This window comes from Moschus berezovskii, chromosome 18 (assembly GCF_049115385.1).
Source record: "Moschus berezovskii isolate FMDL1 chromosome 18, NW_MosBer_1.0, whole genome shotgun sequence".
NCBI lineage: Eukaryota > Metazoa > Chordata > Mammalia > Artiodactyla > Moschidae > Moschus > Moschus berezovskii.
In genome coordinates this window covers 41,008,924-41,035,755 of record NC_142477.1, presented here as the reverse complement: position 1 = coordinate 41,035,755, position 26,832 = coordinate 41,008,924, and the positions used below count along the sequence as shown (strand labels likewise).

At 46.5% G+C, this 26,832-nt stretch overlaps 1 protein-coding gene across 4 annotated transcripts in view; it reads right to left on the bottom strand.

The window, feature by feature from the left end:
* Nucleotides 1–1,132: 1,132 nt before the first annotated feature.
* EGFLAM (EGF like, fibronectin type III and laminin G domains) overlaps nucleotides 1,133–26,832 on the bottom strand; it is a 197,702-nt gene continuing 172,002 nt past the window's right edge. The window contains exons 19-23 of one of the 4 annotated variants that reach the window (XM_055422153.2): nucleotides 21,233–21,311; nucleotides 17,534–17,677; nucleotides 9,439–9,522; nucleotides 3,998–4,101; nucleotides 1,133–3,171 (exon numbers count right to left, since the gene is read on the bottom strand). In XM_055422153.2, the coding sequence (XP_055278128.2) occupies nucleotides 3,017–3,171; nucleotides 3,998–4,101; nucleotides 9,439–9,522; nucleotides 17,534–17,677; nucleotides 21,233–21,311 (566 nt within the window). In that variant the 3' untranslated portion in view covers nucleotides 1,133–3,016. Of the gene's footprint in view, nucleotides 3,172–3,997; nucleotides 4,102–9,438; nucleotides 9,523–17,533; nucleotides 17,678–21,232; nucleotides 21,312–26,832 lie in introns of those variants that run through there. The other 3 variants (XM_088827661.1, XM_088827660.1, XR_008685426.2) reach the window with 3 other exon arrangements.

Genomic DNA, 26,832 nt, shown 5'->3' with positions numbered 1-26,832 from the left:
GGGCAGGGCAGGGGTGGCTGGCGTTAACCTCCGAGCTCACTGGCTGCTCCTCAAACCTCTTCTTGCAGCCAAGAGTCCGGCCAGCCTCCCCCTCCTGCCTTCCACAGAGCCACTGCCACAAAGCCACGCACAGGTCCCATCCCCCGCCAGGCCCTCCTCAGAAGGAACATGACAGCAGGTGGAATGGGGACAACAGGGGTGCAGGCAGGGCTGGAGGAGGAGATAGTCCCTCTCCACCTCAGCTGGGCTGTCACTGCAACCTCCCAGGACTTGCTGCCGGGACTGTTTGCACTGATGGCCTTGACTCCTCACTCTCCCAGAATCCCTGCCCGGGGCCATGCAACTTTGCAGTTGCTCTCACAATGGAGATAAGTCTATTCCTTCATCCCTTGACTGTATGGACTCGGACTAACACAATGTGGCAGGAGTGGCACAAGGCAGTCCAAACCTAGGCTGTCAAAGGCCTTAGACCTCAATTCTGGTGCTCTTGCCCTCCTCCACTGGTGTGCAAAGGGCATGTCAGGCTAGGTCACTGGTCCCAGCAGGAGGATGGAGCAGACCCCGGTCACATCCCCATCCCGGCCAAGGCCACGCTAAGTGAGCCATCCTACACTTGTGAACAAGTCCCTCTGAGGCTGGAAGAACCGCCAAGTCAAGCCCAACCCGGATCAGCAGGGCTGCCAAGCCAACCACTTCAGGCGTGGAGGCAATCAGCACATTTCTGCGGTATGCCACTGAGGTTTTGTGGTTGCTTGTCAGGCAGCATTATCAGGACAATAGATAGCAGATACACTTAGCAAGGAACCAGGGGAGCCACAAAGCCAGCCTGAGTTCTCCTTGGGTCTCTTGCTCACCTAAACCCCAATGTAATCCCTCAGCAGCAGGACAAATTTTTATCCTCCCAACCACCACTGCTTTTATAAAGTCACCCCACGTTTCCTGATTTGGGGTCACTGAGAGGGTGAAGGAGCTTGCTCCCAGCTTTTAGCCTGTTCTCCAACCCTGAGCCTCCCATGTGATCAGCTCCTCTTGGGTCCCCCTACTCTGGTGCCCTCTCACCCATAGCATCTCTAGGCTCTGACTCCATCACATGTCACCCCTCCCCTTCCAGCCCCTTTTGCATCCCGCCCAGACCAAGGCAGTTCAGCATCCTCCTCAGCTCTAACACATACTCTCGGGTCCCCACCCCCAGGTTACTGCGTGTCTCCCTGGATAACAGTCACAGAAAAGCAGCACAACTCTTCTGGCTTAAGCTCAGCTGAATATTTTGCTCAAATCACTTTTTTGACTGAAGGCAATTGATTCAAAATGTGACTCAACTGGAGGAGTGAAAGCAACTCCATTATATCTTGGAAGCACTGCCCCTGGATGCTTCCAAGGAGACGGTGTTGAGGTGAGGGTGGTGGGAGGTGGTGACACCCACTTTCCACCATGTAACTTTCTCCACACTGCACTCACAAGGTGACATTATGTAGGAGAGGACGATTTGTTGTTACCTTTATTGCTCTGGGATGAAGCATCCTGGTCATCAAAGGTCCCCAAAGACAGGAGGCAGAAGGCTGAAATTCAAGGTGAACATCTCTAGTTTATTTATTCATGTTTTAGAACTCTTAATGTGCCCAGAATCGTGCTTGGTGCAAAGTTTCAAACCTTCGCTGAGAGTCATGGCGGAGCTACTCGTAGGCGCCTCTGTGAGGTGGATCATATTTCCCTCCTCTTAGGTTGATGGCAGCATTCATCTCACTTCCCTCAGCAAGTCCCAGCACGGGGATCCACCAGGGAGCCCACCGTCCCCAGGGTCACTCATGAGCTGGCTGAGCGGCACCATGATGACTCCCAAGGAAGCAACCCTGCTTCCCTGATTCTTGTCCAGATGCTCAGACCAGGTCGAGGGTGCCCCCTGCCCAGCCTCAGAAACACTGACTGTATTTATGTCTATTTCTGGACATGGCCTTGGGAGGGAGCAGTAAGCCCTCCACAGGTGAACGAACCACCAAATGAACGCACAGTAGCCTTCATTTCCTTTATTCAAGTGCACTACAGACAGCCCCCCTCTCAAAACCAAAACGACAGTGACCCACCTCAGTAACACAGGTGCCTTTTCATCTGCTTATTCGGGAAGCTTCATATTTGTCTCTTTGAGCCATCCTTTACCAAGATGTAATGGTCAGCTCCCCAAGGTGCCCACCCATGTGACCCACCCCACACCACTGATGCCACGAAGGGCCCAGACAAGTCTCCTTTGGGAGAAAATTCTAGGAAGTGTGCGAAGAATTCAGGGTCGTCCACCCAAACTCGCAAAAGTATACTATATGGACAGTCGGTCGCTATAAAAATATACACATACAAAAGGACAGCTACAAAATCATGGTGCCATTTTCTTACATTTGCATTATAAAAAGTAAGGATTTCTCATTAAAGGTAAACTTTTCAGGGTTGGGGGGGGCAGCTTCATAATTATGATTCTATCTCTAGTCTCCCTTCATCCTTATTTTCATAATTAGAGCACATTGAACCAGCCAGTGAGGAGGGGAAGGGGTTAATCCTAGTTATTCATGGGCCGAAGTCAGAAAATTGAGGTTCAAGGTCTTACAGTCATTCTGCTGTCAGTAAGAGTGTGATGAGTCAGGAGAGGAGAGAAGTATTTTAATACTGCCCTTTGGGTCTCTCTCTTTTTTTTTTTAAAATGAACTATGAATCACAACACAGTCATTGGACTACAGCAGACGGGCTCGGAAATTCGCCTTGATGTGTGCTCTCTGGCAGCCACCACAGACTCAGTGGACAAAGTCTCATGCTTCCTACACAGAGTGTTCCGTTGGGTTTGGCCCACAGAGTGTCAGCAGGAAAGGCCACCGAGGGACTCCCGTCTCGATCCTAGTTTCCCATCAGGGTGAACTTGCTCCTTGAGGATAAGACACACTCCTGGTCCCCATGCCTCTGTGTCAGGCAGGGTCTCGGGCCCCTGGGACTCTCAGGATAGAAGGCTCGGTCTTTTGGGCAGGGCCAGCTGGTGTTACTTAGCTCCGCAAGTGTTGATGTTTTTCCCATCCACGGCGTCTTCCACCAGGGAAATGTGGTAATCGGTGGACAGTGTCAAATGAGAAATGCAGCCCACGAGGCCGCGCATGTACTGCCTGTTAGTGTGCAGAGCGATTTCCTTCATTCCACCTGCCAGGAAGCAAGAGGGAGATGACCTGAGCCAAAGGGGAGGATGTCTCTGTAGGATGCTTGAGTGGCTTCTGACCAATACGTCCCTCGACTGACAGGACAGGTGAGGGTGCAGAACCTAGAACTTTGGACATCGCATCTAGTTTATAATTAACCTTGAAGGGACAAGCTGACTTGGGTCAATGAGATACACAATCAGAGCTGTTAAGTATCTACCTCATACATGATTTTCTGACCTAGCTGACCACTTAAAGCCACTGAGTACCTGGTGAATTTTGGGAAAAAAAAAAAGAAATGTTGTATAATATCAACAATATGTAGTATTTGATAAGAGATGATGCCATCTTAAACCAAAAGAAATAACACTGATGTTGAATGCTTTTGATTAAGTTCACTTTTAGGAAATATCATACAGACAGAAGTGTCTTTTCATGTTTGTGTGTCTGCATTTAGTGGGTTCTAAGCTATTTATAAAAATACCACTCATTCTAATTCTGCGAGGGGTCAGAAAGACAGATACTCCTTCCTCCAGGAGAATTCCAGGAGCTATATTTAGCAGGTTCCTGTTCTATAAACAAGAAAAGCAGGGCTTTCCTGGTGGATTGGTCCACAGCACAAAAGCATCTAAGTGTTTCCTGACCCCTCAGCCATGAGTCAGAAGTTCAGAAAATGGAAGAATGGAATATCTGGAGAGTTTCCTGATTTCCAAGTATTTGACTGATCCAGTGAAATGCATGCCTTTGGGAAGCCCCAGCACGATAAAGGGAAGACTAAGAAGAAAAGGCACTGGATAGTTGAGGTTCCGTTGAAGGTCAAGGTCACTTACCCACATACAGAGCTCCGTTGATGTTGAGCTGTCTCATCATGCCAGGTGACTTGCCTGTTCTGGCCCCATAGTCATCCACGGTTATCTTTCCTGATTGGCCATCCCTGTAAAAACCACCACCAGCTTTGGAGCTTCATTTAATCATTCAATCATGTAGTCAATTCAGTTCAGTCGCTCAGTCATGTCCGACTCTCCGCGACCCCATGAATCACAGCACGCCAGGCCTCCCTGTCCATCACCAACTCCCGGAGTTCACGCAAACTCATGTCCACAGAGTCGGTGATGCCATCCAGCCATCTCATTCTCGGTCGTCCCCTTCTCTTCCCTCCCCCAAGCTTTCCCAGCATCAGAGTCTTTTCCAGTGAGTCAACTCTTTGCATGAGGTGGCCAAAGTACTGGAGTTTCAGCTTTAGCATCAGTCCTTCCAATGAACACCCAAGATTGATCTCCTTTAGAATGGACTGGTTGGATCTCCTTGCAGTACAAGGGACTCTCAAGAGTCTTCTCCAACACCACAGTTTAAAAGCGTCAATTCTTCGGCGATCAGCTTTCTTCACAGTCCAACTCTCACATGCATACATGACCACGGGAAAAACCATAGCCTTGACTAGACGGACCTTTGTTGGCAAAGTAATGTCTCTGCTTTTTAATATACTATCAAGGTTGGTCATAACTTTCCTTCCAAGGAGTAAGCGTCTTTGAATTTCATGGCTTCAGTGATTTTGGAGCCCAAAACAATAAAGTCTGACACTGTTTCCACTGTTTTTCCATCTATTTCCCATGAAGTGATGGGACCAGATGCCATGATCTTTATTTTCTGAATGTTGAGCTTCCAACCAACATTTTCACTCTCCTCTTTCACTTTCATCAAGAAGTTTTTGAGTTCCTCTTCACTTTCTGCCATAAGGGTAGTGTCATCTGCATATCTGAGGTTATTGATATTTCTCCCTGCAATCTTGATTCCAGCTTGTGCTTCTTCCAGCCCAGCGTTCCTCATGATGTACTCTGCATATAAGTTAAATAAGCAAGGTGACAATATACAGCCTTGACGTACTCCTTTTCCTATTTGGAACCAGTCTGTTGTTCCATGTACAGTTCTGACTGTTGCTTCCTGACCTGCATACAGGTTTCTCAAGAGGTAGGTCAGGTGGTCTGGTATTCCCATCTCTTTCAGAATTTTCCACAGTTTATTGTGATCCACATAGTCAAAGGCTTTGGCATAGTCAATGAAGCAGAAATAGATGTTTTTCTGGAACTCTCTTGCTTTCTCCATGATCCAGCAACCTGCTTGAACATCTGGGAGTTCATGGTTCACATATTGCTGAAGCCTGGCTTGGAGAATTTTGAGCATGACTTTACTAGCGTGTAGTCATGTTAACAGAAATGTATTCAAGTCCTTACTAAGCACCAGGCACTGTACTAAATGATGGAGCTGTCAAAATGAAACAAACCAAGAAATCACCCAAACTCCTGAGGCAAAAAAAAAAATTGCCAGTGATCACACAGTGTCACCACTCTGTGGTAGAAGAATGCCCATGTGCTGTGAAATCCTACAGGAGATGGGAGAGAAGGCCAGGGGAAACTTCTCAGCAAAGATTCTGTCTGAGATGCGCTTTGAAGGCTGGGTGAGTCAGGTGAAGGAGAAGGGTAATACAAACAGGAAGTGGCGACCGCAAACAGAGAAAAGACATGGGGGTTTGGGCAGTCTGAGCATACAGAATTCCAGAGGTGGGAATAGAATAGGAAAATGTGAAGCCAGGGCAGATGTTGAGGGGCAAAAGGAGTTTAGAATTTATTCCGAATGTGGACGGAACCAGAGAACTTTAATGGGAGGAGTGGTGGTGACACGGTGATGCATGGTGAGTGTGGATGTTATTCTAAGCACAGTGAGAAACCAATGTGGCAGTCCCCATTGGCAGATCACTCTCGGGGAGAACGAAGAATGGTTTAGAGGCTTCTAAAGGACCATGTGGTAGGTGCACGCATGCTCTGGCATGTCTGACTCTCTGTGACCCCATGGACTGTAGCCCACCAGGCTCCTCTGTCCATGGGATTCTCCAGGCAAGAATACTGGAGTGGGTAGCCATTTCCTCCTTCAGGGGATCTTCCCAACCCACACCTCCTGCAGCTCCTACATTGGCAGACAGACTCTTTACCACTGTGCCATCTGGGAAACCAAAGGACCCACAGTCACCCAAAAGTGACTCTGAGGACAGCAGGACGGAGGCGCTCATCTGTGGCGAGGATTCTGCATTTTACGGGGGTTTCCAAAAACCAGCCACACCTCTTCTTCTTCTTCTTTCTTCTCCTCCTTCTCCTTCTAAAGTGAGTTCTTTCCTGGTCTTTTACTGTTCCTTTTTTTTAAAAATAGCCATCACTTCTTGTTTCTCAGGTTAACAGAAACAAGAAACTCTCTTATCTCTCTGATGATGTGAATATCATTTTTTTTTCATTCATAGTTTGTTTCCTCCAAGTTGCTTTGTTCTGTGTATCTGTTTTTGATATCCATGTTTGATACTGGAGATTTTTTTCAAATGCTTAGTGATCCCCGACTGCCACTCCACTGTTCAGTGCTGAGGACTGAGGAGGAGACTGGAAGCCCTGTGGGAGCCCCATGTGCAGGATGGCTTCTGTGGCTGTATTGTGACCTGGTGCAAACACTGGGGGATCCCTGGATTTCCTACTCTACTGTGGGGTACAGGCCTGTCTCTCAGCATTCTGGAATCTCAATGGGTGAAGATTTATAGGGCTCTTAATAGTCAACACAGGAACTTTCACATAGTTTCCAGTATTAATATAGACAGAGTAGGCTAGTCCAATGTACCTAATGACTAAAGTTGATGCTTTTGAACTGTGGTGCTGGAGAAGACTCTTGAGAGGCCCTTGGACTGCAAGGAGATCCAACCAGTCCATTCTAGAGGAGATCAGTCCTGGGTGTTCATTGGAAGGACTGATGCTAAAGCTGAAACTGCAATACTCTGGCCACCTCATGCGACGAGTTGACTCACTGGAAAAGACTCTGATGCTAGGAGGGATTGGGGGTGGGAGGAGACAGGGACGACCGAGAATGAGATGGCTGGATGGCATCACCGACTCTGTGGACATGAGTTTGAGTGAACTCGGGGAGTTGGTGATGGACAGGGAGGCCTGGCGTGCTGTGATTCATGGGGTCGCGGAGAGTCGGACATGACTGAGTGACTGAACTGAACTGAACTGAACTGAATGTCTAAAGACGCTTACTCCTTGGAAGGAAAGTTATGACCAACCTAGAGAGCATATTAAAAAGCAGAGACATTACTCTGCCAACCAAGGTCCGTCTAGTCAAGGCTATGGTTTTTCCCATGGTCATGTATGGATGTGAGAGTTGGACTGTGAAGAAAGCTGATCGCTGAAGAATTGATGCTTTTGAAGTGTGGTGCTGGAGAAGACTCTTGAGAGTCCCTTGGACTGCTAGGAGATCCAACCAGTCCATTCTAAAGGAGATCAATCTTGGGTGTTCATTGGAAGGACTGATGCTAAAGCTGAAACTCCAATACTTTGGCCACCTCATGCAAAGAGGTGACTCACTGGAAAAGACTCTGATGCTGGGAGGGATTGGGGGCGGGAGGAAAAGGGGACGACAGAGAATGAGATGGATGGATGGCATCACCGACTTGATGGAGATGAGTTTGCGTGAACTCTGGGAGTTGGTGATGGACAGGGAGGCCTGGCGTGCTGTGATTCATGGGGTCGCAAAGAGTCGGTCACGAATGAGCAACTGAACTGAACTGAATGTCTCCCATTTCAAAGACCCTTATTCACTTTCTCCAGAGAATTGACTTTCATTATTCTTCCATGGGTAGGGGAAGGGCAGCATGCCAGCTATATGAAATAGAAGGAGCTTGGGGTCTAACACCCTAAGTAAAATTTTTAAGCCAATCTGTTTTCAGCCCCTCATTTACCTTTCAAAAAGTTCTGGGCCCTACTCCTTTTTGGGGGCAGTGGGGTATAACGATAGATATCTGGTTGCCTAAACCTCATTTATTGATAACAACTCTTCTAGAAACTAGCTTTAGAGATATTTCTAGCCTGTTCTATAATCACTCTTGACACCACACAGCTTCCCTGTTTTAGATATGCTTTTTCAAAATTTCATACTGGAAGGATGTGATGGGCAAATCCTTGCCTGCTCTGATTGCTTTTCTCCATTACTCTAAAAATTCCATTTTCCCCACTTTATTTCATCAGTTCTAAGAATTTTTCATTTTTAATATGTCCAAAATGAGGATGTACTTTATAACCAACGGCATCTTAGATTTGAAAAATATAAGAGAAAAATGAAGAACATAGAAGCCACATAGTCTGAAGGATCTCGGAATTGAGCTGGAGTATGAGCAGTTTGAGGCTTCCCCAGTGGCTCAGTGGTAAAGAATCAGCCTGCAATGAGGGAGACCTGGTCCAATCCCTGGGTTGGGAGGATCCTCTGGAGAAGGGAATGGCTACCTACTCCAGTTAATATTCACTACGGGAAGACATTTCTTTTTAACAAGTCAGAGTTGGGGCTTCATCAAAATCACTCTCTCAAGGACTTTCAAGGTCACCTGGACAGCTGATGGACACAGGTCTGCCTCTGTACCCTGCCACATCCTTTGGAATCAACGGCAAGCACAGTGGAAAGAACAAGGTCCAGCAAGGCTACTTCCATCATAGCCTACACATGAACCAAGTAGGAAACTGACCATGGTGGCCCCATGTTTCCCAAGCTTCGCTCATGACTTCACCTACTGACCTCCCCAGAAAGTACTATGGTATATTCTCAGGGAACCTGAGCCAAAGACTGTTCAGGTCATCTCCTGAGACCTGCATTAAGCATGGCAGGATTGATATTTCTTTATACAGCTGAATTAGGACCTGTTATTCAGTTTCTAAAAATATATTTTTAGGTATATATACATAGTAAAACTAATTTCAAAGGAATGATTCACCCTAAATTAATCAGAAGTGAGGATAGTGAGCTCTGTGAGCAGGGGGAGGATGTGTAATTGGGGCAGGGTACACATGGCTTCTAAGATTCAGGTAATGTAATGTCAAAAAAAAAAAAAAAACGGTGGGGGCAATTGCCTGCATAATGTGACTAGAAGCATTCCTCAAAGTCTGCCTGTCCTGAAATCTTATCTCACTAGAGATATCTAGATCTCACTAGATGACCAGACCCTCTTCCAGTTTGGCCACCATAAAATTTCTTCTCCAGAAGGCCTTTGTTGAGTGAAGATTGGGAGTTCAGCCTTTCTGACCTGCAGTGTTAGTGATGGGCACACGTGGGAGTTGGTACCAAGATGATCTAATGAGTGGGATCAGGGGTACTGGCTGGGATGCCAGGCCAGGTGGGGGAACAGGAAGTGGGACTACAGGGACTTGGAGAGCACTCCCATCAGCTGCCTCGTGCTGTGACAAGTACTCACCGAACGGCCTTGACTCGATGCCACCGACCATCATTGAATGAGCCGTTCACCATGATGGATGCCACACCACTGCCCAGGTTATAGCTAAAGGCGCCAGAGAAGAACAAGACAGAGAACAGAAATAAAGCACTGAAGCACAGGCAGACGGTCATTCATAAATGATTCTCAATGAGAAAGTTCTCTGGAGCTCAGAAAGTAGTTTCTTTAACACAAAGCAATCTAAAAACACACTAGGTTCCCAAATTAGGCCATGAATGACCAAAATTGTTTTTTTTTTTAATTTTTTAATTGTGGTAAAATTTACAATCAACTTTTTTTTTTCTTTTCTTGGCCATACTGTGCAGCATACAGGATCTTATCCCTGACTAGGGATTGAACCTCTGCCCCTGCATTGGGAGCATGGAGTCTTAACCACTGGACCTCTATCTAAGTAAAGTCTTAACCATTTTTAAGTGTTCAGTTCAGTAGTGTTAAGTATATTCACATTGCAGAGCAATCAATTCCAGAACTTTTTCATCCTGTAAAATTGAAAATCTGTACCCATCAAACAACTTCCCATTTCCTCCTCCCCCAGTCCATGACAACCACCATTTTACTTTCTTTTTCTGTAAATCTGACAATCCTAGGTACCTTATAGTAGGGTCAAACAGTTTTTGTCTGTTTGTAACTGGCTTTTTTCACTTACCATAATGCCCTCAAAGTTTTTATTTTAGGCTCCATGTATAGTATTACTGTATAAGGAAAAGAAGGACTTTATCATTTGTAGTGTGTTGTACTAGGTTGAGCAGTATCCCCCCAAAATTAATGAACACCCAGAATCTAAATGAAAAGTGAAAGTGTTACTCAACTGTGTCCAACTCTTTATGACCCCATAGACTCTAGCCCACCAGGCTCCTCTGTCCATGGGATTCTCCAGGTGAGAGCACTGGAATGGGTTGCCATGCCCTCCTCCAGGGGATCTTCCCAACCCAGGAATTGAACCTGGGTTCAGAAACTCAGAAAGTGACCTGATTTGGAAACAAGGTCTTTGCATATGTAATTAGTTAAGAGGGTTTATATGGGGTTAGGGAGGAAGTCATATGTGGTTATGGTTGGTATTTAGTTGCTAAGTCATGTTTGACTCTTTGCGACCCCATGGACTACAACCTGCCAGGGTCCTATGTCCATGGGATTCTCCAGGCAAGAATACTGGAGTGGCAAGAATACTCCAGGAGAAGCTGCAGGAAAGTGTCCTGACCCAGGGATCAAACCCACATCTCCTGCATTGCAGGCAGACTCTTGACCACTGAGCCACCTGGGAAGCCCCATCTGGGGTTAGTGAAGCCCTAAATCCAGTATGACTAGTGTCCTTATAAAAAGAGGAAGTTTTGACCCAGAGACAGAGACACACAAAAAACACCACGTGAAGACAGCAGCAGAGACTGGAATGATACAGCGGTAAGACAAGGAGCACCGAGGAGTGCCCGCGATCACCAGAACCCAGGAGACAGTCCCAGAGCAGACGTCCTCTGAGCCCCAGAGGGAAGGGAGCCTGCAGCACCTCCGGGTCAGACTTCTCGCCTCCAGAACTGCGAGATAACACATGTCTATTGTCACCCAATCTGTGGTAATCTGTTACGGCAATCTTCAGACACTAATACATGTGTTTTCACTTTTCAAAAACACAGAACAGAACAAAACATTGCAGAGTAGGCTGAGTCCCAAAGAGTTTAAGGGAATTTGCCTAAAATCTCAAAGCCAAAGTATAGGACTTGCACTTGGGGGTCTTACCTGCGCCCCCCCCCCCTTTTCTTGGATAGCAGATCCACTCTGAAGCTTTGTTTTCTGTTTCAGTTGCCAGATACCCTGATATGCTAAGGGGATCAGAAGACTTGCATATGTTGTTTACCAGACAGAAATATCCCTCTTAGTCCAGTGTTCATTCAATTATTCTAATTTAATTAAATACAACAAATATTTAGTGAGTGACTATTCTAGGCTGGGCACTGAGCCAGCTGCGTAGCTCACCTCTTGAAAATATGACAGAGCCCATATAATCATGCTTTTGAATGAAAATGCATTCCACCCAGACAACTCTCTCCCCATGTTGTAAAAGGACATGTCTCTCCTTTAGCTCACTGGCCAAGAAACAGGAAATTGAGAGGAAACCCAGATTAGTCACTGAGCTCTTCTAGGCGCTCAAGCCAACAAAAGAGCAAGAATAGAAAGCTTTGGCTTTCCCCAGGGAAAGCACTATGAGTCCTTTCTTTAATACTGGAGTCTCAAAGAAGCCACACAGCCCATCGACATTTAACTAAGAATAGAACTCGGGTGACTTGACAAACTCTGAGACAAAGCTGTTGCTCTGACCCAGAAAAATCCACTGTTTTCTAATGAATTTTCCCACATCAAGTGTCTCCTTGTATGAAGCAGCCTGGAGGTGGAATTTTCAGATTTCATTATTTAGTGGCCAAATGCTTGTTGAAGAAATGAATGAGTATAAAGCAAGGCTGAGGGCTGGTTGGCAGAAATACAGCTGAATCACTATGTGGGTTTTTATGAGAGGCAGCACAGGGTGATAGAAAGAACCTAGACACTTGAATTGGAGGAATCTGCCTTGATTCCCAGCCTTGTCAATTCCTAGCTCTGTGATCTTGGGCAATTTGCTCCATTTGTCTGAGCCTCCATTTTTTCATCTATGAAATGGGTTAATAATACTTACCCCGAAGGATCTTAAGGAAGGTTCAGTAAGATAATATATATAAAGAGCACAGCATATAGTAGGAGCCAAGCAAATAACCCCATGCCTGTGTGCATGCTAAGTCACTTCAGTCGTGTCTGACTGTGTGACCCTGTAGACTGTAGCCCACCAGGTTCTTCTGTCCATTGGATTCTCCTGGCAAGAATACTGGAGTGGGTTGCCACGCCCTTCTCCAGGGGATCTTCCTGACCCAGGCCTTGAACCTGCATCTTTTATGCTTTCTGCATTGGCAGGCAAGTTCCTTACCATTAGTGCCACATGGGAATACATGCAGTGCTTAATGCAGCTTGGATAGAGCATCGAGAGTACACCCAGAGGAACTGGCAATAGAAGAAAATTGCCACCCAGAGTTAAACCTGTCAAGCCTCTCCTGGAAGAGTAGTCATGTGTGAAAGTAAACCAACAGGCGGTGAATATGTAACCAAAACATCCAGGAACACCCAGGTCTCAGAACAAGGTGACTTAGGTAGAACTGCAGCAGCATTAGAATGGAATGGGATTGTAAGCCAGTGAATGGAAACCTTTTCAGTTGTGTTTGGACAAAGGACAGGCTTTCTTCTTCTATTCTCCAGCCTGGTAACATGCCTGTTCATCCAGATTGTACTCAAGGAGCAAACACAGAACCCAGCAGACAGGAATCTGGCCAACACTGCAGGTGGGGGAGCGGCCCAGTTGGCTCGTTGATGGCCTGACTCTCCAACCCCAGCGACTCCCTCTCATTTCTCAAATAACCTCCTGCTTGCCCAGACACCTGATATACATCCCCCTGGAATTTCTCTTTCTTTTAAATAATAATAAATGGCCAAGAACAGTGATTGCCTTTGTTGGGAGAGGGCATGAGGGAGCCTTCCTGGGTGTAGAAAATGTTCTGTGTTTTGTTTCGAGTGGTGGTCACACAGGCATTTGTATGTTAAAAATTGAGCAGTACACCTAATATTTGTACATTTTATGTAAAAAACTGAAGTATAGTTAAATTAAAATGTTTTGTTAATTTCTGTGTTTAGTTGCTCAGTCATGTCCAGCTCTGTGACCTGATGGACTGTAGCCCGCCAGGCCAATCTGTCCATGGGATTCTCCAGGCAAGAATACTGGAGTGGTTTACCATGTCCTCCTCCACGGGATCTTCCCAACCCAGGAATCAAACCCATGTCTCCCACATTGCAGGTGGATTATTTATCATCTGAGCCACCAGGGATGCCCAAGAATACTGGACTGGGTAGCCTGTCCCTTCTCCAGGGGATCTTCCCAACCCAGGAATAGAACCAGGGTCTCCTGCACTGCAGGCAGATTCTTTACCAGCCAGTGATATACATCAGCCAAACTGATTCAGATATACATATTATATCTGTGTATGTCTGATTTCAGATTCTTTTCCATTATAGCTTATTACAAGATATTGAATATAGATCCCTGTACTATAAAATAGGACTTTGTTATTTATTTTATATATACTATGTCTCTGTTAATTCCAAACTCCGAATTTATCCCTCCTACTCCCTTCCTTTTGTAACTGTAAGTTTGTTTTCTCTGTCTGTGAGTCTGGTTCTGTTTTATAGATAAATTCATTTGCTTCATTTTTTTTTTAGATTCCATATATGAATGACAGCATATGAAATTTGTCTTTCTCTGACTTACTTCACTCAGTTAAATCTCAATTTTTTTAAAAAAAGGTAAAAATATGTGAATGAATGAATAAACGAACAAATAAATGTGTCTGCTTTCTCCACAATGTCCCGTGTGCCTGGTGAGCATGAATCAGTTATCTTGAACCCAGTTTACCTACTCAACCTGGTACAGACGAAAGGCTAGGAGTCTGAGCACAAAGGTGGGCCACCAGGAAACGCCATCAGGGGAGGCCTCTTGGAAGCCAGTTGACTGCCTCCACGTGGTGGCACTTATACTTGGTCGTGCCTCCTTTAAAGTGTAGCACAGGGTACTTGGCTAATGTCAGACTGCTTCCCTTTCTCTGCTGCATGAAAATGTTATCAGTCACATGGAAAATTAGTGGGTAATATCCCCAGTAAAGTGATATTTACACACCTAGTTTTATGCCCTATACATAATCATAAAACAAAATGAAACAAAACAAACAACAAAAACCACACTCTCAACTGAGCACTCTGATTCCCTTTCTTTAATTTGCACCAAAACCATTAATAATGTTTTTGTAGAATTCCATTGCTTTTCTTTATTCTCTGGCAGAAGCACTTTGAGCACTAAGTTAGCAAAAAGGACAAGCATTTAGGTGAAGAATGTTGAGATTATACCGCATTATCTTAGATTTCCTGTTGTTTGCTTTGAAATTGGATCAAACACTAAAACCTCAAAAATGGTTCATCTACCCAATCAGCAGGTTTACTCTCTAGGCTCCATTGATGTAAGCTGCATGGCATCAGGGCTTTATTCAAAATAATAATAACAATAATAATAGCTAAATTTTATATAGTATATTGTGCCAGTTCCCTTTTATATGTTCGTGATATGAGTTTTTTGAACAGAGAAAACACTTGATCAGGGATAATCATTATCACTCACTAATAACTAGACATGCTGGGCCTTACACTAAGCCGTTTATGTGAATTAACTCATTGGGCCCTCATGATTAACCCTTTCCTTTTGCAGAGGTCAGATAACCTGCAGGTGATCACGTGGCTGTGGGAATCGGGCATGTCTGACTCTGAAGCCCTGGTTTCTGACCACTCCAGACTCAGCTTCTCAGGGTGTGGCTCCTGGTTTATTCCAATCAGATTCTGGCACTCGGCAGGACCTCCTCCACCAGTATCTCTGGGTGTGGGCCCAGGAATCCAGTAACCTTGGTTAGGAGCCCCGCAGCTGACTCTGTGTAGGCTGACAATCTTAAGCCACTGGCCACTCTCTGATACCTCTCTGCCCAGCCTCCCCCAGGGCTTCCGTATTTCTGAGCTGGGTGAATCATGTCGGGGGAATAGTTGCCCAGAGGAAGGAAATGCAGCGAAGCAGCCACACCAGGTTCCAGGCCCAGGGATGCGCGCAGATGTCTGCTCTGGGGTGTGGGGGCTGAGCGGGGGAGGGTGCCCTTTACTCAGAACTTGGCCAGAACTCCAGGCTTAAAAGAGAAATGTGGGATCAATTTCCAGAAACCTGAAAAAGAGTTGGTAACCAAAAAAACACATCGGGATGAAGTGGAGTTGTAAGAAGGGTGCCCAGAGGGCATGGGGGTCTGGCCCGGGCAGGGTGTGAGAACCAGTGGGAGCTGCAGGGCGGCCGGGAGGAGACTGAGTTTCCCCATCCAGTTGAGTTTTCGCTGGCGGTTTAGGGGGGAAGTCGGGCCTCCCACCCACAGCTGAGCTACTGTTTCAGTTCCCTTTTCTGGGCACAATCAAGTACTTGAGGCCTTGGTGAGGTTAACCACAGGAAAACCACAAGAAAATGGCTTTGCAGCAGCCAGCCTGAAACTGGGGTGTGAAGAGCTCAGCATTTGACCTTGGGGTCGCGGGGAGGGGGTGGAGGTGGTGCGAACTGCTCTCGGGCAGCCTCCAGCTTTCAACCACATTCTGCTCCCCAAAGTCCTCAACAACCATAGGGTCACATGACTGAGCATGCTCAACTATGTAGGGGCAAGCATTGGACAAGCGACATTTCCTTTCAAAATGTCCTTTATTCAAATTGCCGAGACTTCTATTCTTGTACCCTGGCTGTCAGCAATCCCAGCGTAGGACCCACTGAAGCCCCAGAACTCAGCTTTCTTCTTCTCTGTAGTTCCCTATCTCACTTTCATCTATTTCAAATCCGGTTAATTCCGTAACATTTAGTGAACACTTGTGCAGATCACCAGGTGGGGGATTAAAGAAGGAAAAGTCAGAGAAATTGCTTCCCCCATGGAACAGATGGTCTAGACAGCGAGCAGGGGTTTCAAACCATAGCAGGCATCAGAATCACCGGAAGAAACAGTTAACAGATTGCTGGATCTCATCCCTAAAGTTTTTCTGGTTCAGTAGTTCACGGGTGTGGCCTGAAAATTTGTATATTTTTAACACGTTCCCAGATGATGCTGATGCTGCTGGTCCAGGGAGCACACTCTGAGAAGCACAGTTCTAAACAAGATATTTCTACCCTCAAGTGAGGCTGTGTCATCACCATCTCTAGAGAAGCTCTTTCATATTATACAGTTGGCCCCTGCCCCTTGGGAATCTGGCTCCCACCCAGCTGCCACCCAGCTTCTGGTGGTGAGATCTTGTCCGTAATTCTTTAGCTACTTTATAGCTTGTCATTGTTGTTCTTTAGCTGCTAAGTCATGTCCGACTCTTCTGTGACCCCTTGGACTGTAGCCTGCCAGGCTCCTCTGTCCATGGAATTTCCCAAGCAAGAATACTGGAGTGGGTTGCTATTGCCTTCTCCAGGGGATCTTCCCCATTGACAAGTCTGAGAACAGTCTAAACTCATGTAGAACTTCTGGAACTGTCTTATCCCTTATCACCTGAGAAACACTTACAAAAATGGAAATGTTGGGTTGCTCTAATGAGATATGAGTTTGTGCTTTGTTCTTTGCAGTGGGAGATTGGAAAGAAGGCATTCTCCTTCCCAAGGCTCCACAGGGATTAGGGAGCTGAGTCAGAATATAAAGCCAGGTCTCTCAACTAAATCTTCAGATCCTCCTGAGCTGGTGAGCACTGAGCCAAATACCCATGTCCATGCTTGGCAGGATCAAAGTCCTCCTTCTACTACTTCCTCATTTGTAAGTGGGGAGTAGATGGCAATAACATACTAGTACAGAAGCCACAAAATTGTTCTCTAAAGGGCCAAATAATAAATATTTTAGGCTTTGCCATACAGTTCCTATTGAAACTACTCAAGTGTATCACTGTCGCATGAAAACAGTCACTGACAATGCATAAATAAAGGTGGCAGTATTCCAATAAAATTTCATTTACACAAATGGGTGGGTATGTGTGCTTAGTCGTGTCCAACTCTTTGCGACCCTATGGACTATAGCCTTACAGACTCCTCTGTCCATGGGATTCTCCAGGCAAGAATATTGGAGTGGGTTGCCATGCCTTCCTCTAGGGGTTCTTCCCAACCCAGGAATCAAACCCACAGCACCTGTGGCTCCTGCATTGGCAGGTGGATTCTTTACCATTGAGCCACATAAATGGGTAGGAGGCCAGATATGGCCACCAGGCTGTAGTTGACCAACTGCTGCTCTGGAGATGGATACTGGAAAGAAAGACCAGGAGCCTCAAATTAACCTGGAGCTTCAGGCAACAGTTAATTCAGGCTGACTATGTTCTGGCTCCTCTGCAACCTCTGTTTGGCATGATCTGCACTGGCTGAGAAAAATCACAAGATGATGCTGTCGGCAGCCGGGGTAAGGGTTACCTGAACACCAGGACTCCATCCCGAAGGCCCAGGGAAATGAAGTCGCTGTTGGGTCTCATGGGGCTGTCTCCCCTCCACAGCAACAGGCCATCTTTGGCAGTTGTCTTAAACCGCATGAACGCATTTGATCTTGATCCTGACACCCTGGAGGGAAGACACAAATCATTACACCAAATCAACCAGTCTCCACCAACATTCATTTCTGAGTAATCCTGGTTTTGTCTGCCAGTTATAAAGATGGTCTAATGTTTCTGACACTATCAGGAGATTAGAAAAGGTATCACCACTACGAGCCATGCCATGGGTCTAAACGTCTGAACTCCTCATTCTACAATGGAGTCTCTCTCTCTCCCCAAGAGAGCATTTGATGAGCGACAGATAAGCCAGACCCTGGCCAACGCTACAGTCCCAGCCGGAGCCCCCAGTACACACCTCAGCCTTTCCTCCTTCCTGTCCTACCACTCACGAGCCCTTGGGAAAGTGCTACCCACTCCTCAAAAGGAAGTGGTTTACTTAATTACCAAGAGATTCGAATGCTCAGGGCTATGGTTGTGGTTGTGGATGGCCATCTGTGGAGGTGATGTCCTTGAACGGAAAGAAGAAGTGACTGGACAGGGGGCAGAGTGTCAGGTAAGGAAGGTGCCTCGATGGGATAACGGTCTTGAGAGGTGTTGGGGCAGAGGCAGGGCAGAGTGGAACAGGAAGCTGAGAGGAAGGAAGGGGTGCCCAGGAAGGTCAGGTCCCAGTCCTACAGCCTTGGCTGGGAATAAGATCACAGCTTATCGGTTCCTATCAATGTTGGGATATTCTCATTGATTCTTGGGAATAGACTAGTTCAGAGATCCAGTTTCACTAGGAAGTGGCCAGTGTTTCATCCGATGAAGGGAGAAAAGCAACCAACAGGTGCTTAAATAAAAGGCGAAGTAAGAATAAATACAATTTAATACTGTTCTTCATAGTGTAAGATGGCACTAGTGGAAAAGTCCTGACCATTTTCCTGTCACGTGTCCCCCTGTCTAATGAACGTGGCCTGCATTCAGCAGTGACCAGTGGAGGAGACTTTTGTCTAAGGCTTCCCAGAGCCTGGGATAGACAGGAAGAGGTCAGGCTTGCTCTTCCCAGACACGGTCTCAGAGCGGTGAGTGAGGAGCAGGGTCCATGACACTGGCGACTTCTCCAGTGGACCAGGTGCAGAGCAGCCCAGCTCCGGGCTATTCCCTAGAGATCTGCTTTTCCCAGTCTTGTGTTCAAGGCTCCTTCCTTCCCTCACTTGCCTCGGATACACTCATTGGTGCAAGTCAATCACATGGTTCCATTTCTTTTGCAGTGATTGGTTTAGGGGTAGGTCTGTGACCTACTGTTGTCCAGTGAGATAGAGGAAATTTATCAGGAGGATTCTAGGAGAGTCTCTTCCTTTCAAAGAGAGTCACATGAAAAAAAGGGCTTTTTTTTATTGCACTGGATATTGCCATGATTTATAACTATTTAATGAGCATCTTAGAACAGCTGTCTTATTACCATAAAGGGTATGATTGTTGGAAAATATGTTGAGGATAACAAGGCAGGAAAATGAGTCATTGATAATACAATTGATTCTCTGAATTAATCAACCCAGGATCCAGAGTAAGTCTAGACAGTCTGTTATATGAAATAATACATACTGTTCATGTTTAAGACGTTGTGAGCTGAGTTTTCTGTTGTGTGTGTGTACGTGCCCTCAGCTGCTTCAGTCGCGTCTGACCGTGACCCTGCAGACTGTACAGCCAACCAGGCTCCTCTGTCCAGGGAATTCTTCAGGCAAGAATACTGGAGTGGGTTGCCATGCCCTTCTCCAGGGGATCTTCCAGACCCAGGGATCGAATTTGGGTCTCTTATGTCTCCTGTATTGGCAGGTGCGTTCTTTACCTCTTGTGCTACCTAGGAAGCCTGAGTTTTCTGTTACTAGCAGCCAAAGGCATCTAACGGAAACAGACTGAACCTGACTTCTAGCTGCAGCTTTACACACCTGCACACGTAGATGCAATCTATATACACACGCACACAGGTGTTATTGAGCTTTCTGCTTTGGGGCTTTGAACCTCCTACTTACACCAAACCCTTCCAATCCCCCAAACGACCTGGTGCTTCTCACTAAGCACCACCCTCCTAGTTTCTGGGGACTGAACACCCTCCCATCTCTTGGGCGTAAGGACTTGAAGAAGGAAGAGGGTTTCTTGGCTGGGACGCCACTGTGCCTAAGGCCCACATAAGACAACTTCGATAAACACAACACGTGATTAGAGAAACAAAGCTGGGTCTGTCTGGTTCGTGTTCAGAAACACCAGGGACATCCAACGTCCCAGGAAAATGTCTCTTAACCCCCTTTGTTCCTTGAAAAACCACCAAATTCCACCCTAAGAACTGTGTGCCTTTGGCTTAAAGAGTTGCCTCAGTCTGTGAGGAGGCAATCAACCTGAGACAATGGAAAATATCCAGAATGATTGTGCTGGCAGTGGGGTGGGGAGTGGTGCAACTACCAAGAATGGAGGGGAAGGAAAAGAAAGAGAAAAGGGCAAACTGAAAGCACCAAAGCCGAGCTTCACTAGGTTCACCAGAGCCAGTCTTCCCCATGGGAAATAGCCTAATCAGGCTCTACCAAACCAGGAGCTTTACAAGAACTGTGGTGTTGGAGAAGACTCTTAAGAGACCCTTGGACAGCAAGGAGATCCAACCAGTCCATCCTAAAGGAAATCAGTCCTGAATATTCATTGGAAGGACTGATGCTGAAGCTGAAACTCCAATACTTTGCCCACCTGATGCAAAGAACTGACTCATTTGAAAAGACCCTGATGCTGGGAAAGATTGAAGGCGGGAGGAAAAGGGGACGACAGAGGATAAGATGGTTGGATGGCATCACTGACTCAGTGGACATGAGTTTGAGTAAACTCCGGGAGTTGGTGATGACAGGGAGGTCTGGATTGCTGCAGTCCATGGGGTCACAAAGAGTCGGACACGACTGAGCAACTGAACTGAACTGAACTGAAACCAGGAGCCTGGACTCTGGAGCAGGGTTGGACTTTCGGTCACCAGCAATTAATTAAAAGTCCCAGCTGTGATGTGGGCATCTCTTTGGTCATGCTTTTGTATCCACCTGAAGAGAGCTGAGAAGCCCCCCACCACCAAACTGGAAAGAGCCTGAAGAGGACAGTGGACCTCGCTGATGATGATTCAAAGTAGGACACGGACTTGGAGCTCTTTGCTTGGTTGGAGCTGTGCCAGAATCCTTCCACGGCTGGCTCTAGGCAGACCATGGCTACAGAGTAGCATGAAGCTGACTCCCCTATTGGGGAATCGGACGCATGTAACCCTGGCTTCAGGAGCACTGAGTTCTCACTGCTCCTCAAAGCCTGAGTATCAGAAATCCCAGGGCTGACCACTGTCCCTCTCTCCAGGCCCTGTGACCAGAAAGGTTCTGTGCTGTCGGTCATGAGGTTGGTTCAAAGGCTACATTTTTGTGTGTGTGGGTTTTTTTTGTATGTGTTGTTTTGTTCTAGTTTCTATGTTTATTTTGTATGTTTTCTTCCCCTGGGACTACAGCTAAATTCTCGTGCCTTCTTAGAGAATTATCTTCTGGCATGGAAGATAAGGAAAAGCTCTGGGAAAGATAATGAGAAACTGACCTCCCAGGAGATACGGAAGGTGCTCGAGGGGTCTTCTTACCTCTTGAGGATATCTGGATTGTCATATATCAGGTAACTGCGGCCAATAAACTGCGGGATCTCAATAGCCTCTGTGATCGCTGAGACAGAACAGAAAATGGAGGTTACCTGCTATGCGGCTCTCTTGACCCCAGCACTCCACCAGGCGGCAGGAAAAGACAAAGAAAGCCAGCTCCCGGAAACAGGGCATTTATCAACTTGGCAGCCCCTTCCTCTTGGCTGCACAGGCACTTGGCCTGGTTTGGGATGACCTGGCCTGATTGCCTGGAGTTGGCGTCTCCCTGGTGGTCCCTCCCTGGGATTGGCTGTCACTGTTATCTGCCTCAGCCCTACCGAGAAGGCCCTACAATATACTGAACCTTGAATTGTGCCCAGTTATTCCTGGAAGCTAAAGGGCAGGCCCTGGGCCACATGGGGAGCAGCTGGGATAGCCCTAGAAGTTCTCCAAGGGAGGCAAACAGTCCCCCAACAAAATCCACCAGGATTTCTCTATTCGAAACCAACCTGGTCCAGAACCCATTCGGTCACAACCTCAGATACTGGTTAGTAATGGATAAGGCTTTGACTTTTTTTTGTGAAGCACCTTCTGGTGTTCTATTTCACAAAATTTTTACCACAGTCATACAAAGGAGCAGGAAGTATTGGGGAAGGGCGGCTTGAATGTTCCCATTTTATAGAAAAAGAAAATGAGGCACAAAATCATCAAGGATTTGCCCAAGATTATACAGCTAAGAAATAAACAGACTATGAACCAAACTCTGGCCCTCAGCCTACTTTCCAATATTTTAGAAGTGTTTCCTTCTTATTACTTTGCTTTCTTGAGGAATTACCCTCTTCCACACAGTGAGTAAAAGAAGAAGCTAAGTAGTCGCATTTGGTGTCATGAATTAGGGATAATTTAGAGGATTTCTTCTAAAGAGATCACAGCAATATCACTTTCCTCTTTAGAAAGACAGAGAAATGGCAGTTTAAAAAAGTTAAGGTAAAATGAATCTCATGTTCAAAGAAATGCGCAAAATGAGAGAAAATAAGCCAGCTTATAAAATAAGTCATAGTTTCACAAGATATGTGGTTGGTACAAAGAAGACACTGAACTAAGGACTCTACATCCAGGAGAGAAAAATGTGACCTGGCATGCTGTGATTCATGGGGTCGCGGAGAGTCGGACACGACTGAGCAACTGAACTGAACTGAACAAATGATAGGAGAGTTTAAAATCAACTTCTACACGTTAAAAAGAAAGAAGGAAGGAAAGAAAGAAAGGAAGGAAGGAAGAAAGAAAAATGAATAACAGTAAAACACAAAACCCAGTGACGCTGCGTGTGTGTGCTGTCATGTCTGGACTCTGCAAGCCCATGGACTGTAGCCCACCAGGCTCCTCTGGCCACGGGATTTTCCAGGCAAGAGTACTGGAGTGGGTTGCCATTTCCTCTTCCAGGTATCTTCCCCACTTGGGGATTGAACTCGCCTCTCTGGCGTCTCCTGCATTGGAAGGTGGAGTCTTTACCACTGAGCCACCAGGGAAGCCCATAATGACACTGGGCCTCCAAACAAAAGTTCCTGTGTTGGCAGGTCACCCACAGCGTGCTCCTGTATTCTTCATAAAAAGAAAGAAGAAAAAAAGGAAGGAAAAAAGAGAGAAGTTGGGGAAGGGAGAGAGTAAAAGAAAGAAAGCAAAGAAGAGGAAGAGAAGCAAACATTTTAAAGACAATTTTTGAGGTAACTATCCAAGAAATGACTTTCTTGTCCTCTGAGGCAGTATGGCCCAGGACAAGGGACCCGGAGGGCGTTTTAGAGTCGGAAGTGAATGGCTCTTTAATCTCAAATGCTGAGCTGCACCACCCTCTGGTTTAAGTGAGGAGGAGGAGGAAGGAAGAAAAGGAAGCTGAGAGAAGAAAAAAGATGCAAAATGACACAAGTAGAAAGTTGGTGGGAAGAGAGAAGAAGAAAAGGAAACCAGACGTTAGAAGAGGAGAAAAGAAAATGTCAGAGAAGCAAAGGAGGAGAAGGTGTGGGGGAAAAAAACAACACAAAACTGAAGAGCCAAGCGAACGGCAGTCCCAAGCAGGGGATGCAGAGGGGATGAAAAAGGTGCGGCTGGGGGAGAAGCCCAGGAGAAGCAAAAATATAGAAAGAAGAGGGTGAGAATGTATAAGAAGTAAGAGTGGGGAAATGCAGGAGGACAGGGAGCTTGTAGCTGGGCAGGCAGGCCCTGAATTGCCAGCTGCCGATGCCAGACAGGAGGAGAAACCATCCCTCCCAGTCACTCTGGAGTCCCTGCTGGGTTTGGCTCAGCCCCAAGCAGAGCCCGTCCCTGCTGTTATTGGTCATGGACATGGGTCTGTGGCTAATAGTCATCATTTCCCTGCACTCCTGGAAATGATCAGGACGTGCTCTGCACCTGGACTCTCAAAGGGGTGTGTGCGTGATCCCTGTCCAGCTGCTGACTAAGCCCCCCTAGCTCAGGGCTTCCCAATATCCAGCCGGGAGACAAGTGTGTTCCCAGGGCTGGCGATCTCGGTGGGAGGCTGCAACCCCTCTGAGAAGTGTGTCCCCCGTTACCCTCTGCAGGTGGTTGGCCTGCACTGTGCCCGCAGCCTGGCCAGAGCCCGCCCTGGCACCAGCCCAGGGGCCGTCCCAGCTTCTCGGAGGACTCACTGTACTTACTGTTGAGGCAGTAGTTCCCACACTCTGCCAGATGCCAGCATGAAACAGAACAGGGCAAGTCAGAATCTCACAGTCACTGTAAAATCCCAATTACTGTGGTTGCAGATAGCTGGAAAGTGGCCTCGCACAGCCCCTGGGAAGCCTTGCAGGAACTCACATTCCTCTGAGGGAACATGAATCCACTCATTCCCCTCGTGAGAAACCTTTGGAAATCTTTTCTCTCAGCATGGTTAGCACCACAACACCCAACACACCTCCGCAGTTCTTGGCTTAGTAACTGGGGTACAGGTGGTGGTGGAACAGGAAGCTGTGTCTAATAAATGTCTAAAACCTCTGAGGCTCCCCTGACCTTGAACTGACAATGCCCACTTAATCTAAACCTGGAGAAACACTTCCTGGCTAGAGAGTTACTTACCTTGTCAATGGCCACTACCTTTTCTTGGCTTCCGGCTACACGTGAAAAATGAATGATAAGCCAGCCAGCTGCCTCTTTTCTTACCACAGTGGAAAATACCACCCTAATTCCCACCCCACCCCCTTCACAAGGTTCAGATCTTGTGATTGATAAAGAGCTGGGGAACACTCTAGAAATGACACCACTGAACACAAACATGGTGAAAATATACTCCATGTCATCAGGATATGTGGATAAATATTAATTCCATCCTAAAACATTACGGTTAGAAGTAACATCTAGTCATTTCTAGCCTTTTGTGGTCTGTTTAAATACTGTAAGCACAAGTATATTTTATCTTAACCCTTTATATCTAATTTCTTCTACACTGTCTTTTTTTTTTTTTCCTATGGCAAAGGCACCACTCAAAAACTGTTTTTGGTGCTTCCTCACATTTAGACCTAAAAGCTTGAGACATCTGGTAACAAAATGAATAGCCAGCCTGCAAGCCAGGCAAAGCAAATCTTCCACTTCAGGGACTTGAAATTCCCAATGGACTATAAAGAGTGGAAGAAAACTTGCTGGCTCCTTCACGCAGTCCCAGGACCAGTGAAGGAAGGACCTGGGGTGTAACCTAGCTTTTCCAGCAGCCAGGACTCCTCCGCACAACCTCCTGAGCGATGGCAATCCAGTCCCAAGGAACAATTTCCAGGGTGGGAAGCACTCTCCCTTGCTGGACAGCTCTGCTGGGAGCAGCCATCTTGGTCCCACGAAGCTGACTCTGCAGCCACAAAGTAAGTAATAGCTAAAAAATCGTTTTCTACACGACCAGCCTTCAACTATCTAAAAATCAACATCCAGGCTGAATGGCTACAAATTTTCCATTGGTTAAGGATACACCATCCCAAGAAAAGAAATTCCCTATAGTATGCACAATTTATATGTTTTATGAATTTATGTTTTTTCATACTGAGCATTCTTAAATTACAGATCATATTTAATGAAGCTACTTTTTTAAAAAAATGCACTGGGACTTTCCCCTGTCCCCCAATCAGACCCAGCAATTTGATATGAATTTACTAAATACAATGTGAAGTCTCTAGAATGTGGTTAATCATTACGAGTCAGGCAGGTTCCCATCTTTGAGGACTGTGCGTCCCTGACAAATGTGTGACCTAAGCCAGTGGCTTTTGGTGTTGGTAGAGTGGAACTTCAGCTGCTGCAGAGAAACACTCCCATCTAGTGGCCTAAAGGGTCCTGCACCGTCTGAGTAAGAACTCAGTAATATGGGAAGGGACGGAAAGGGGGTACCATCAGAGCTCAGTTCTTTCCCAAGTGGCCTGTCTGCCATGGGCTGGGGGGATACCCTGGAGGAAACAGCTGCATCCTACACCCTTGTCTTGGACACTCAGAACATATCAAAGACTCTGAGAAGTCCCGCAGAAGAAGCTGTGGTTTACCCAGGATTACGCAGTCTTATTTGAGGCTCAGACGGTAAAGAATCTGCCTACAGTGCAGGACACCTGGGTTTGATCCCCAGATTGGGAAGATCCCTTGGAGAAGGGAGTAGCAACCCATTTCAGTATTCTGGCCTAGAGAATTCCATGGACAGAGGAGCCTGGCAGGCTACAGTCCAAAGAGTCCCAAAGAGTCAGACACGACTGAGCTACTCACTTTATTAAACCACAGAATCCCCTTCCCATTCTGCGCACGTGAATGTTGTCTGTCTCTCTGTGCGAGCACAGAACAGCCATCAGTATCCTTTAGAGCTTAAATTTTCACCCGTGCTTTGTGAAACTCTGCTTTCCCTTGTTAGTAACTTAGATACAAGAGCTCTGACAGCCTGGGGCACAAAATGGGCGAATTTGGATGAGAGCAGCCTGGAAAATCCCATGGATGGAGGAGCCTGGTGAGCTGCAGTCCATGGGGTCACTAAGAGTTGGGCATGACTGAGCGACTGAACTGAACTGAACTGAAGAAGCACCTATTGGATCAGGTGGGATTCTCTTTGATAACCAAGGATGGCTCTTAACCACTCTTTGTCTTTCCTGCTAAGAACATATCCCAACTTTTAGACTGTTCTTTTGCATCTCCATAGAACAGTATAGTTTGCCAGCTCTCTTTCCTTTCTTTCTGACACTTATCCAGGACTAGAAGCTTACTGAACAATCACAGCAGTCTGTACAGTAACTGTGTACCTCTATGTGCCCGCTGGGGCCTGAAAACTTGTCCTTAATAGCCCTAACCTGTACCCATAGTCCCGTTAATCCTCCCAAGCCATATAGCAGAAGAAATTACATGATACAGGCCATGCCTCCTATGTATGAATCTTCCTAGGACTGGCAACAATTGCCCTTTTGCCAGAAATACCGTATTTCAAAGCAGGAGGAAATGCTGATAAAATGTGAAAGCAGCTGGTGCTCTGAGTTTTAGTCTTGGTTGTAGCCTAGGATGTTGCAGAAAAAAGGAGTCTAAATGCCACCTAGATCACCCCCACACTGCCACTGCCCAATCTCTTGGATCTTGCCAGAAGGCCCAGG